Source organism: Thunnus thynnus, chromosome 3 (assembly GCF_963924715.1).
Source record: "Thunnus thynnus chromosome 3, fThuThy2.1, whole genome shotgun sequence".
NCBI lineage: Eukaryota > Metazoa > Chordata > Actinopteri > Scombriformes > Scombridae > Thunnus > Thunnus thynnus.
Window position 1 is genome coordinate 35,005,071 of NC_089519.1, and position 14,246 is coordinate 35,019,316.

General features: G+C 36.1%; 1 protein-coding gene across 1 annotated transcript; it reads right to left on the reverse strand.

Moving 5' to 3' along the window:
- Positions 1-205: 205 nt before the first annotated feature.
- Positions 206-6,485, reverse strand: LOC137180265 (sodium/potassium/calcium exchanger 1-like). Its single transcript, XM_067585566.1, has 5 exons — positions 6,378-6,485; positions 4,538-4,708; positions 1,870-2,862; positions 1,692-1,752; positions 206-632 (listed from the first exon to the last, which is right to left on the reverse strand). The coding sequence occupies exons 2-5, from the start codon at positions 4,695-4,697 to the stop codon at positions 569-571; spliced, it is 1,278 nt and encodes a 425-aa protein (XP_067441667.1). The 5' UTR covers positions 4,698-4,708; positions 6,378-6,485; the 3' UTR covers positions 206-568.
- Positions 6,486-14,246: the final 7,761 nt, after the last annotated feature.

Below are 14,246 nucleotides of genomic sequence, written 5' to 3' on the forward strand. Positions count from 1 at the left end.
ATTTTTGTTGGAGGGGCCAGATTTTGCCCACGGGCCATTATTTGCCTAGCACTGCTATAGGCTGTGTATGTTGTGTTTTATGTTAAAGGTTTGATAAAAAGTTGACTTGAGTTGTCCTTGACTGTATGTCATCAGACTTAAAGTAATCAAATCAGGAAGGACTTTGATCAGTGTTTTATGAAAACATGTTCTGAAACAAACACTGTACAGTAGAACATCTTTATTGAAGAATAACAGACAGCAGGAGATACAAGAATTGCTGCTCTTTGTTTTATCATCGGAACATAATTACTGATGCAAGTAGCAAACAACACCACCAAAACTATTCCAGTTACCGAGAAACATTCAGTTTTAGTTCAAGTTCTCGTGACTTTGGGAGCAAATTCACCCACGAAGAAACTGAAACAAACTGACTTTAGCAAAGAAAATGAAAAAGGTTCTCAGAGTTTGGAAGATATACCGTGCAGTTCACAGCGCATATGTCACATTGGAGATAATGCTGATAAAAATGAAAGAAATCATTGTTGCTGTGATATCCTGCAGGCAGAAAATGTGTTCTGACAGCAGCTCAATTACATTTGTTGAAGAAGTTCCTGGCGCGATAACACCGTCTGGCGCTCTTCAGCAAAAACCTGTGTGAGAAAAGGAAAACAGATAACAGTTATTAGATGAATTAAGTCAGTAAGCAGCTCGTATATTATATATAGTCTTAAGTGGGACTTTGATTCATATGTATATGAGCAACAGTGGTGGACAGTATCTAAGTATATCCATTTTATGCTAGTTTGTGTTTCTACTCCACCACAATTAAGGGAAAACTATTGTACTACATTTATTTGACAGTTATTCCTAGCTACTTTACATAAAACTTATGATCACTTTATGAAATACACATTACTATATACATCTGTTGCATTAAAAATATAGTGAGCAGTGATGGAAGAAGTAATCAGATCCTTTACTCAAGTAAAAGTAGCCACACCACAATCTAAAAATACTCATTTTGCAGAAAATTATCCCCCGTGACTATATTGAATACATTTGATGCATCAGGATTAATACTAATTAATGTGTAAACAGTTATCCTGATATTTAGAGCTAAATAGTGTCAGTAAAAACAGCAGCTACATGTTTGTGAGCTTTCTTTACTTAATGTTAAATAATGAATACTGCTGCTAGCTAACCAGCTAATATTACCACTGACTTTACAGCCTTTTCGCTAACATTTGCTGCTAAACACAACACGGTGTTAATAAGTATCATTGTTATCGCTCAGTGGCGTCTGCTTTACATAGAACTACTCTCTGGAGACTGAAATCGTTATTGCTGTCATAAGTCTTTGGAGCCGTTTCTAAACAAACTAGAGTGATTACACTCTTTAGGGGCGAAGGAACATGTCACCCAGTACAACAGTGTGGCCCATTAACGTGTTTTTAATACTTTTTGGACAACAATGGAGGTCTATGGCACAGAGGAATAAGATATATCAGGCTTTGATTACACACACAATATTTGTTAGTAGATCAATTCGTTGTTGGTTTGGCTCTGCATGAGGTTTGTTGACAATAACAAAAATATAGAAAATCGCCAGCCTTATCCTTTAATGTCACATTTCAGCCTATGAGTGTTTCATACCCAAAAGACGGATTTTAGGTGGAATAACACTCTAACATTGGTGTACAGTAACTTACAGCCAGTAACGACTCTTCACGAAGCAATCGATGTCATCCTCAATGTTGTCATCGGTGAAGGCTTCAAGGGGGGGAAAAGGAACAGTAATTAAAGTTCAAAACATCAAGTTTAAATTATTATGCACATCATATAGAAATGATCAGCAATAACTCTTTTCTCTTTGGTTTAAAGACGTACCCTTGCAGCTTGTCTTGCAGACGTTTCTGGTCCAGCGATAACCTGAATCACAGAAGGTGCTGTCGGACAGCTGGAAGAGCCCGTAAAAGCCGAGGGACCAAGGCTTCCACTTCCTCTTGGGCTTCCTTTTGGGCTTCGAGCGGGGTACAAATCGCTTCTTACGTTTCCCTCCTTCCTCAAGCTCCTGCTCATTTTCGATGTCCTCCTCATCACTCTCTTCGTCCTCATCGCCCATCCTGTTGTCGTCCTCCATCATCTCCTCCTCATCGAACTTGCTTTCTTCCTCGTTGAACATTTCCTCCAAGCTCTCGTCCATCTCTGTCGTGTCAGACTCGTCAACGTTTGTTTCAGCCTCCTCCCCAATTGTTTCAGCCTCCTCGCCAATCGTTTCGTCCTCATCACCGGTTGTTTCAGCCTCCTCGCTGATTGTGTCACCCTCCTCGCCAATCGTTTCGTCCTCATCACCGGTTGTTTCAGCCTCCTCGCTGATTGTGTCACCCTCCTCGCCAATCATTTCGTCCTCATCACCGGTTGTTTCAGCCTCCTCGCCGATTGTGTCACCCTCCTTGCCAATCGTTTCGACCTCATCACCGGTTGTGTCACCCTCCTCGCCAATCGTTTCGACCTCATCACCGGTTGTTTCAGCCTCCTCGCCGATTGTGTCAGTCTCCCCGCTGACCATGTCAGACTCATCGCCAGTTGTTTCAGACTCAGCACTGATTTTGTCAGCCTCACGCTTTTGTCTTCTGCCGCCAGTGTCAGAAGCTCTTCCCCTTGGTGTACCTGCTACTGTTGCTTTGGTTAGCTCAGGAGCTATTGGTTTGGTGGTCATTGGTTTGATAGGTGGTTTGATAGGTGGTTTGGTGATAGTTTCATTGCCTGGTGGCGTTGAGAGAGTCGTGGTTGTTGGTCTGACTGTTGTAGTTTTGCGTTTTCCGAACACCCTGACCAGGCCAGTGTTCAGACGGGACCTCCTCTCTGCTTCACAGATAACTGCAACAAAACAACCACACAACAGGAAAAAAAAGAAGAGAAGAAGGTGTGAATGTCAGTTATAATCATGTCTTCTGTATCTCGTAATGATACAACCTGAACTCCAGAAAAGAATGTTGATATTAAACGATTCTGTAAAACCCTGGATTCTTCATTGCAAATAAAACATGGTTACTGTCAGGGAAAGATGGTGATTACAGTTCATAAAAATAAAAAACTGTTACATGCAGTTCTGTGATGCTACATGTCAATCCACCACCCCGACCTCCATTTCCCTTTCTTTTGACCTCGCTACATACTATTTCCTGCATTGGCATTGAACATTGGTGTAACTTATGGAGTGCAGTATCGTCCAATATGAACATAATTCCAAGGGATACAGGGAAATATAGGAACTTGACTTGACTTGACTTGATTTGTTTAATTGTCTCCAGACCATGATTGCATGGTATGGGGTACAAACAAAATATATGATACAAAAGTATCTTTAAATCATAATTACAAACATAATTTTAATAATAAATGTTATTTACACAGTACCTTTCAAATCAAAACTGCACATATTTGATAATTATGAGATCTTTTCTCATAATTAGTTCAGTAACATGAGGTGCGACTACTGGGAATCGTAAGGTTCCCTTACCTAAAGCCTCATTCGGACAGGCGGCTGTTTCTGTTCTGACTGGGATCATTTTAAACTTTTTAAGGAGGGATCAGTGATGTAGTCATGAGTGATCTGGTGCCTGTTGTTTTATGATACTTTTATTGTATCATTGTTTGTAAATTGTTTGTGTTTTGTGCTGTTTTGTTTTGTATTTTCTTGTTAATTTTTGTGTTTTGTGCAGTCCCATGTGTATTGTATTGTTGAGTTTTATGTATTTTAAAGGCCCGTCAAGGGACAGGCATCACAAACTAGCTTTGGCTATAAATGCTGTGGTATGTGTCCCTGTACAAATAAACATTAAAGTCCTCTTCCACTCAAAAACATGTTTTTCTTCTTCCTTCAGTTAATGTTGTTCTCTTCTCTGTGCAGGATGATGTATGTGCAGAATTTGTTTTCATATTCATCTGCTGATGGGGGAAAGTTTCTCTGAGCTCATCTTAAATCTGAGTTTAAGGCGTGTACCTTCATGATTTGTGACATCACAATTAGTTTGGAGCCAATTGTCGTCCAGTATGCAACAAATGTGATGTGAAAACTTGAAGCCTCCAGTGTACAAACACTGTGAATGGACTTTACAGTGAGGGAGGAGACATCTTGTGTCCAGAAGTTAAAGTTTTGAAATGAAACATATTTACATATTCATAGATTCTGGATTTTTAATGAGGTAGAAGGAGAAGATGCTCATTTTAAGGATTTTAAATATGATGACTGAACATTTTTTGTAGAAAAAACATGTCAAACACAATTTATCATTCCAAGCAGAGGATTTTTATTTGTCCTACTGTAAAACATGTTTGGAGAGGATCTTTAAATAAAACAAAATAAATAAATTATGAAATCATAATTATGAGAGAACATCTAAAGCAAGTCAATATAAACGCTTATACACTTGTCAATCAGCAGTCTGTCTTTGCAATTGGAAAATTGAAAACTTGTACTGGTGACTCTGGAGGTCATGATCTGACTTTTCTGACCCCCAGGACACACAAACCCACCGTTTATTAACCTCACCTATAGTCAAGATTCTTTCCTTGAACCTTTGAAGCCTTCTGGGCAGAACGATCGCCTCCCCGAGCTTGTCTTTCAGCTCACATCTGGAGACGATCCGGCCCTCGGACAGACTGGGCACCAGAACCGCCACAGCCAGCACAACCAGCAGCCCCAACTTCATCTTAACAACCTCTGCGGGAGGGAAACATAAAATGTCACAGTGGATAGAGGAGGATAGGGTAAAGTCAATCACACATTGTACCTGAAAACAGAAGCAGGACTTAAAATGGGTAGACTTGGTTTGAATTGACACCAAGTTTATTGGCACAGTTTACAGTAAACAGAGTCCTCTAGTGGTGAGAGCAGCTAAAACATGTGCTGCTCATAAAAAGTCAACAGCAGACGGAGAGAAAAAGCAAAAGATCATCAATCAGTTGTTAAAGTGTGTCACCACATCCTGAGGAAAACTGTGCCACAAAAACAAACAAACCAAGTGGTTCCCAAACGTTTTTGACTTGTGACCAGAACAACCAAAGAGTGATTTTCCTCACTATATCTCAATTATATTTTGGGGAGAATAAAGGAAATATTACAGTAAATCTGAAAAAGACATAGCAGCAATAGCAGATGTTTTTGTAGATGTAGATTATATTTCTACTTCCTCTCCTGTTAGTCACGACCCTTCAGATTTGTCCTGGGATTAAAAATCACTGATACTGAAAAATATCTCCTTTAACAAGACGTAAAATTAATTGTTTATGATGACACAATTGTAATCTTTTCCATAGTAGATCTCACAAAGTTTACATATTATGTGACATTATGGGGGGAGTGGAAGAGAGGAGAAAACATGTAAAATGTATAATGTTTACACTTGTGTGATATACTGATATACAACAAAAAAAATGATTTAAAAAAAACAAGACATATAATTAATAAAATGTAATTATATTTTTAATAAGTGAAATATTAATATTGCTGTCAGTGGGGTAAGAATATTGCATCTAATTCCAGTACACTTCAAGTTACTAAAAAGTCAACTTTTAATAAAATCAAGTGTCCTATACTTTTCTGTTTTGTATTGTCTATTTATGTTGTAGTTCTTTTAAGGTTTCTATTCTTTTACATTTGCATTTTATTATCTTGTGGTTTTTTTTTTCTTTTTTAATGTTTTAATACATTATGTAAAGCATCTTGAACTCCGGTTGTGTATTAACTGTGACATACAAGTTGTCTTGCTATGTCTGTTGTTCAATGACGCTATAAAATTTGTGAAACAAGGGAAATGCACTGAGAACACGTAGACTACCTCAATCTATTAGCACAACATTTTTTCTTAAGAAAATTAAGTCTTAAAAGCTGAATTGTACTTGAAATTAAATAACTGATTATTTTAAATGAGCTTTTTATTGCTGCAATTGGTTAAAAAAAAAAAAATTTAAAAAAATAAAAAAGGTTTTTAAAAAGTTTAATTTTAATGATATGCTCGCTACAAAATCTCCAAAAAATAAAAATCTAAATTACAACTTTTTCATTGTAAAACTGTTATGTTCAGCCTGTTTCTACCAACTAAGTGATGACATCTGCATTTTAATTATATCCAACATTAATAAACTCACAGTCATGAAGTACACAGCTATTGACAGTAGAGACAAATAATGGGCTCATGGCAAATATTTTTTATATTTTTATACATTTTTGTTCATATTTTCTTTATTTTTCTGTTTTTATTAATTAATATTATTTTTTATTTTTATTATCTCTCCATTGTCCATTATTTCTTGCCATACAATATAACAACAACAACACTAATATAGTGTCAATCAAAAATAATTATAAGAAAAGAAAATACATGTCTCACCACGTTCTTCCACCTTTAAATGTTCTTCCCTGAGTGTCAGCTGATGAAAGTTTGCCTCTGTGTCTGAAGACAAAAATGCCTCTGAGTTTATATATCATGACTTTGACCTGTGGACTAACCGGTTTTTCTATTGTGCTAGTTTTCAACATGATTTACTCGAAGGAACAGGGAAATTGTCTGTCACTGTGACTGTGACACACACATAGAGAGATGCTGTGATTACTGTGAATATGTGGATTACATTTTTAATAACTCATAATGACATCAATGACAGGTCACCCAACACCTGAACATGACATTTACAGCTTTTGCACATCTTCCATATCAAATAACAGCAACAATGCAGTCAGAATTTAGTGTTTTGAACTGATTGCAGCTTCATAGAGTTTCATGAGTGAGGTCTTATTATGTCATGTATGTATTTATAGCCAGTATTTTTGGTTTTACAACATGTTTACTATGTTGTTTAGTCTCAGCACCAAACAACAGACAGAGAAATGAGCAACTAGCTGAGAAACTGTAACATCTAGCAGCTACAGAGCCAGATATTTTTCTCAGTAGTTAATTTATAGACTTACATTCATCAAATGGACACAAATACAACTCTAAATGAATGCTACTGTTGGTCCGTATCCGCTGGATGCGTAAATAGTCAACTGTTTGCCAACATGTTATCATGTTAACATGTTAAATTATGATTTAAATCAGAAAATATGTGATCAGAAAATGTCTAAATGGGATTAAAAATGGGACATTAGACACTGACACTGAGCTAACGTTCTCCAGAAACTGAAAATGTGTTACATTTTTTTATTTTTTGGCCACTTGGAGGCAACAGAACAAGCTGAAAACATTGAAATATTTCCACATATTGTAAGTTGTTGCAGTGTACATGTTAGCAAAGAGTTGAGCATCAACATAAACATCCCACTGAAGCTGAGCAAAAACATCTGACTCTTTAGCTGTTCGCCAGTAATTCACCAGCTTGTAGCTATCAAGCGAATGTTATAACTTTGTTTATTTGGTTTCGAGGTTGATGAGAACGCTGAGAACCAGAACTGTAAATGTGTCATAAAACCAAAACAATGAGCTCAAAGACACTAAAATGCACCATCGAGCTGAAGGGAACTACAGAGTGACATTACAAAGTCATTTAATCCGTTGCTAATATAGAAATATTGATTAGCGCAGCTTTAATAAACTACATATAATTAAATCATATGTCTCTTAATGTAACAGCGTCGCTCTTTTTAACGGGTTTGTAAAGCACAGACAAATGATGATGTCCTGCCGATAGAGGAGCCAGATTAGAAAATGCTCCTATGTGTTGTTCTGGAGTCACATGGTCAAATCACATGTTTGGTCTATTAATTTGGAGGCTTTGTTGGTTTAGAGCAAATTAGCAAATGTTAGCATGCTAACACGCTAAACTAAGATGGTGAACATGGTACATACTGCAGGCTAAACGTGTTAGCAGACTTATTGGGGGGGGGGGATTTGTTGATAAGTAATGAAAAGATTGTTTATTTGTACAGGGACACATACCACAGGTTTTATAGCCCCTAGATTGGCCTTTAAAATACATAAAACTCAACAATACAATATATATGGAACTGCACAAAACACAAAAATTAAGAAGAAAATACAAACAATGATACAATAAAAGTATCATAAAACAACAAGCACCAGATCACTCATGACTACATCAATTATCCTTCTTTAAAAACTGCTTAAATTTGAGTTTAAAATGATCCCTTTAATGATCCATTTTGAGTCGTGTGTGAGTTGGTCCTCATGTTGACACCCCCCCCCCCAGACAGAAACACTTAGCATTAACCTTTACCTTAAATCAACCCACTGCTTTTGTGTTTGTTTTAGAAATGAAAATATGCAGTCAGATCAGGTCAGAGTGGAAGAGTGTGAAGACTAGTTTGTCTGGTTTATTTTTTGCTGTGACACTATCCAAACACAGGCCTGGATGCTGAACACACATCATGTATGTTTCTAGGTAATCTCATTACAAAAGGGTCAGATTTAAAACAAACTCAAGTTTAAAAAAAAAAAAACCTGTTTAGATGACACAGCGTTTTGCTTAAGAAAAGCATGACTACATTCTCCAGAGGGGCGTCTCTGACACGTATAGTCGTTCCCCACCAGAAAAGCAGAGACAAAGAAGGGCTTATGTATATTTTCAGACAACTTACTTTACTTTTAACTCCATTTTTACTTCTATGAAAGTAAAATTTTTATTGTCTTCTTGCAATTACAAGGAATTTCCTTGTAATTGCAAGTAGTTTAACATTATTTTTACAGTGTAACTACCATAATTTACTTTAACAGTTAACTTCTTACTGTAAATGTTACAGTAAACAACTGAAAAGTTTTCTTCTTGTTCATATTAATAAAAACAACTATAAATTGCAGACATATACTGTAAATAACAATGTGTTTTCAATCTTAATGGTCCAGTAATGAGATCAGCTCATTTTTACATTTAAAAACACAAAACCCTCAAACATCTATTATAAAAGAGGATGAGACAAGTGACAACTTTATGGAACTGAACATTTATTCAAAGACTTTCAAATATGCCAAATATATTCAAGTATGCGTGTCTCAAAAATAATCCTCAAGGTTCATGCCCTTTCAAAGGGGGTCAGTGTAAATCTGTTAATTATAATTCCACAACAACAGCAACTGCTTTGCAAACTTTAAAAAAATATAAAAGCACAAATAAACAGATTGCAAGATACACAACTTGTAACGCCTTCAAATGTCCTGTGTTTTAATTGGCAGAAGGTCAACATCCAGGCCTCCAGGTTCACTGAGTGAGAGAGAAACAAGAATGAAAAGACTGAGAGAAAGAAAAACAAACATTTTAAACAAGAACTTCACTTTATGAAATGACATCAAGTTCTTCAGAAGAGTGGTGACGAGGATTCACTGTGAGCTTGTTTGTCCTCCTAGGAATTATTTTCATAATGAAATACCTTAAAAACAACATGCAATAAATCACCTGTTATGTCTCAGGTTTTAGCACAGCTTGGCAACAAACTATAGTATCTTTGCAGCAACCTAGCTACAGCTTAGAAACACACATGGGTTGAGCTAAAATAACCAATATAACCACTCTGTCTGTCTTTTGGGGCTCAGCAGCCAACATATCTTAATCAACTTGGCTACTTATGTGCTTTAGATAAAAAGTTATTATTAATTATGAAATGCAAGTGGGATAAACAAGCTGTGGGTACGGACCAGGCCAGACTAACGTTAGCATTCACTGATGTGTAGTTAAAGAGAAAACAGTCATCCAAATATAATCTTTGAACTAGACGTGCAAGCAGCAGTGAAAATAATGTTTAAATACCAGTGATTCAAACTTCAAACTGAAGAACATGACCTGAAAATGCTCTCTTGTGCCTGCCAGGTGTTTGCTGGGATTATACCAGTTTAAAAATTAAATGTAGTCAATAATTGGGTGACCAGGTGCACAAATGTAGTTCTGTTTTCTGAGTCAGTTGTTACTGACCTTTTGGTTTGATTCAACAAAGGAGGATGAATGATGATTATATGATATCATGTGACTTCAGTCCCTCCATTACTGTGGCGGCTAAAATGAAAATACTGTATTTTACCGCAAATTTTTTTAGTATCCAACTGTTAATGTCGATTCTTGGTTTTGGCTCAGAAAGCAAATTTACAGTGTTTTACCATATTTAGAAAGAACAGTACCTTCCATTAGAATTTGGCTGTATTTCTACAGAAATTTATCACAATGTGTTAAATTCTTTCTTTCTTTATACGTCCACAACAAAATCCTTATTGTTTGTCACGTTGAATGAACACTTAGTACTTGTGTGTGATTTTCATTTTAACATTTTAACTCTTTGTCCACTTACGTTTCTTCACTTTTACTTCATTATAGATTTACAGTTTTTTTTTACGGTTGGTTACCTGCGTGATTCAATACTGAGTCCACATCTTGAAAACTTCACACAGCTCGACACAGAAGCTCATTTTACACACACAAAAGCAAAATCCTTCCAGCAGACACGAACACAACAATTCATGTGTCAATCAGACACACTCAGAGATAAAAACAGTAACAACAGGCAACACATGAGGATCTTTTTATGGCCATCTGTGAAGTTACATCACTTTTTAAATTGTGTGTAATTTGTTTTTTAATGGTTGATAGTGTCAGAAATGTGTAAAAATTACAAAATACACTAAGATTTGTAGCTCTCTATAGAAGCTATTACAGTGTATTCTACAGGAACAAGTCATAGACATGCAGCAGGACAGTTTTTCTTGTTTTTGGTGGGGTTAGTTTAATATAGATACTAGTTTTCAAATATAAACTGAAGAGTTTTGAAGTGAGGAAACGTGTTTTGTTGGTTGTCTGTGTTTAAGTGAGAAAAGTATTCAGGATATTTGAAGGCTGTAATCACTGAATGCTTCTGTAAATGTATGTAGTTTGTTTTTGCAACCTTTTTTTCACCATTTTAAAGTGTTTCTCAAATTTTAGATGATTTCTGATGATACTGTTCTTTTACTAGCATTTAAAATGCAGGACTTTTACTTGTAATGGAGTATTTTTACATTGTTGTGCCGCAACTTTTTGCTAAATAAAGGATCCGAGTACTTCTTCCACCCCTTATTACTGTGTTTGTAATGCAGATGCTCATTTCCATCTGTAGTCCACCTGTGACAGGCAGCTTAAAGCCAAACATTTTTGAAAAACAGCACCATCAGGTGAACCCAAGAGCCCACAAAGATCTACTATAGTTTATTGTTTAAAGACAAACAGTCAGCATGGTCATTTGTTTGGTTTTTCTCCATCATAAATCAACTTTTAAAAACCTGTTGGACTCGGTGGAGCTATGAACGCTGCAGGTTTTCACTGTGAACAAAACGAAACAGACACAGGCCGTAAATGAGAAATTAGAACTACATTTCTGTTCTACATTTTTGTTTTTGTTTGTAAGAGATTTGATGCGTCATCTTTTATGTTTTTGGTGAAGAGCATCTTTCTCCTGATCTTATCTTACAGCAACTACGTGTAACAAGTTATATCTTTAAAATAAACTCACAGAACGTGTAAGACAACGTTAATATGGTGCATTTTTTCTGCAGTGTTTTCCGTAAAGAAGATGATGATGGTAATTTCCCACCGTGGGGATCAGTGAGGCTCTGTTTCCCTTCTCTCAGCCCGTCAAACTGGTTATCTGTCACATTCTGCAGACTAATGCTGTTCATCACTTTCAGCCTTGAACACTTCAGCTCTTTGTCGACACTCTTGTTCAATAATGTTGGCAGTTAAGAACAAACAGCCTCAAGTAGGTAACATACCGAACATACTGTACAGAGGAGTTTTAATAAAACATTCCCATGTCACACAAAATTGTTTCCCTGCACGAAATGTCTCATCTTACACAGAGACAATAAATCAAAGCCCCAAACTCACACAGCTGTTTTCATTTATTTCACCTGATTAAGCCTCAGGACTGTGAGGTCGCATGTGTGTCCACATTATGCTTGATTAACATCTTCCTCACTCTCCAGTCAGTTATTTTTTGACAATGTTTTGCATGTGTTAGGACGGGGACACTCAGCTCGTTTATCTCGATGGATGAGAGCAGCCGAGGGAGGAAACAAAAAGCTGCATTCAAATCAGAATATTACAGGAAATCAGTAAAAAAAAATCAGATCAGATGTTGCTGAAGATAAGATTTACTTTCACTTTGTCCACCTCTTATTCAGCTACAAATGATAGTTTAATTGAAATCTGTGTGACAGTCTATACATCATTCTGAATTTATTCTTTAAATTAATTATTCTACATAGAAATTTAATGTGCAATTTTTAGCACAAAATAAAGAAATTCTCATCCACACCTCATTAGTCATAGTCATATCAAGTGGATATCTGACACATTTACAGTCTTTTTAGCATCAAATTCCCTCTTTGTGTTTCCTCGGACAGTGTTTCCCTGTTGAGCTGAGGTGGAAGTATAGTAACAAAAAGAGGAACTTTGGCACTAAAAAGACTGTAACGTTGAAAGATATCTACTTGATTTGACTCATTTGGACGCTGAAGCTTCATATTAGCTTCAGATAAACTTTTAAATACATTTTTGCACAGAAGGAGGACTTTGGATTTTGTCCTCCATCACTTCCATTGTAAGTGCATTATGAAGGGATCTTCTAATGGTCAGTATGAACAGGAGGAATGATTACAGCAAGAAAAACATGTTTCACTGTTCATTTGGGCTCCTGACTGTTGTTTTAAGACATCCTTTAACATAAAATCGGAGAATCATAGCATTTACAATAAAACAGGGATAAAGAAAATAGTAGAAAATTAAATTAAAATGACAGGATAAGACAAGATAAAACAACCGTTGATGAGGATGTGTCTTAAGTTTCCCCTAAACATGATGACATCATGTGTTTCCCAGCAGAGATCTCATCAGCTGGAATAACTGATAAGTCTTGTATTGGCGCGCAGGCACTTTAATGTGCCTTTAATGTTCATTAAAGGTTTGATTGCTGAAGATTTGTTTCATTAAACATGTCGCCTACAACTTCCAAACCTCTTCGTGCCAATATGGACATCCATGTTGTCCGTAGCTGTTTCATAATACTGACTAATCCTCTTCACATGAACACATGTCACATACCTGAATTACATGAAACAGGTTCTGCAGCTGTTACTGACATGAGGAGACGTGAGTCATTCCTTCCCTTTAGGGCATGATTAAGAGAAACTGGGCTAATAATAACATATTACACCACAATGGAAAATGCCACATGCACATTATATAAGTTAAAATTTGTAGGCTTAATGAATTTATGACCACACTTGCAGCTCAATAAATGACTGTACTCACTGTACTATTTTGGTACTACAGTTAAAATGTACTTTAAGTGATGAAATATAATATTCCAATGAGGAAAATATGTTTTAAAGTGTCACTCCCCTTTCACTCAACAAGGCACACATGGTGTTTTTGTTTTGTCATTTGGGGTTTTTTTCTGCTGCAGTTGCATCACTTGGCCACACGGGGGCTCTGTTATCCAACAAACAAACAGATACATTGCAATAATCAAAGAAAAATACAAGATTAAATGGTGAAATTGTATACAAATATATTTGTTAAATAAAAGATTAACTCCAAATTAAAATATGAAAGAATTCTGTGTATGCTCTGCTGAAATCACAGAAATGTACAGTTGTTAAAATTCAGCTGCTGAACCTGAACAATCACATGAACAAAGGCTTCCTCTCGTGGCCACATGGAGCAACTGTCAATATAAAATGATCACAAATAGCAAAATAATTCTTAGTAATCTGAATATTCAAGTGTCCAGGACCACAGATATTTCAACTGCAACATGCTGCAGAAAGCAAAAACACTGTGCACTGTGGGAATTTTCAGCATGTAGCCCACTTAGCCTGATAATAATGACATTTAACATATGATAATTTCAATTTGTTTAATAAATACAGTCACTCACATTGATGTACAAACTAAAATCAAAAGAAAAATGTTCACATGAGGTTTAAAAAGATATGCAAACACAAGTTGTATTCAAACACAAATGCAAATATTTTTAATCTTTGCCAGATTAATCCGTTGGTCCTATTAGATCCATATGAGATCTTTCATCATAAATATATCAAGGATTATGCATCATGTAATCTGTGCCTCACTACAAGCTAGCAGTACTATGCAGTTAATACTGTGCTTTAGTGTTACATATTCACAAAACAATTATATATATTAACACAGACCAACATGGTGAATTTGGGGCCTTTAGTGTTCATGAACATCTGAGAACCTGCAACAGTTGGTTTCTTTGCCCA

Excerpts from the sequence above, each read along its gene's own strand:
- LOC137180265 (XM_067585566.1), bottom strand. The coding sequence starts at position 4,697 with ATGAAGTTGGGGCTGCTGGTTGTGCTGGCTGTGGCGGTTCTGGTGCCC. Across the intron at positions 2,863-4,537 it reads GGAAAGAATCTTGACTATAG|TTATCTGTGAAGCAGAGAGG; the intron begins GTGAGGTTAATA and ends GTTTTGTTGCAG. Across the intron at positions 633-1,691 it reads GTGAAGAGTCGTTACTGGCT|GTTTTTGCTGAAGAGCGCCA; the intron begins GTAAGTTACTGT and ends TTTCTCACACAG.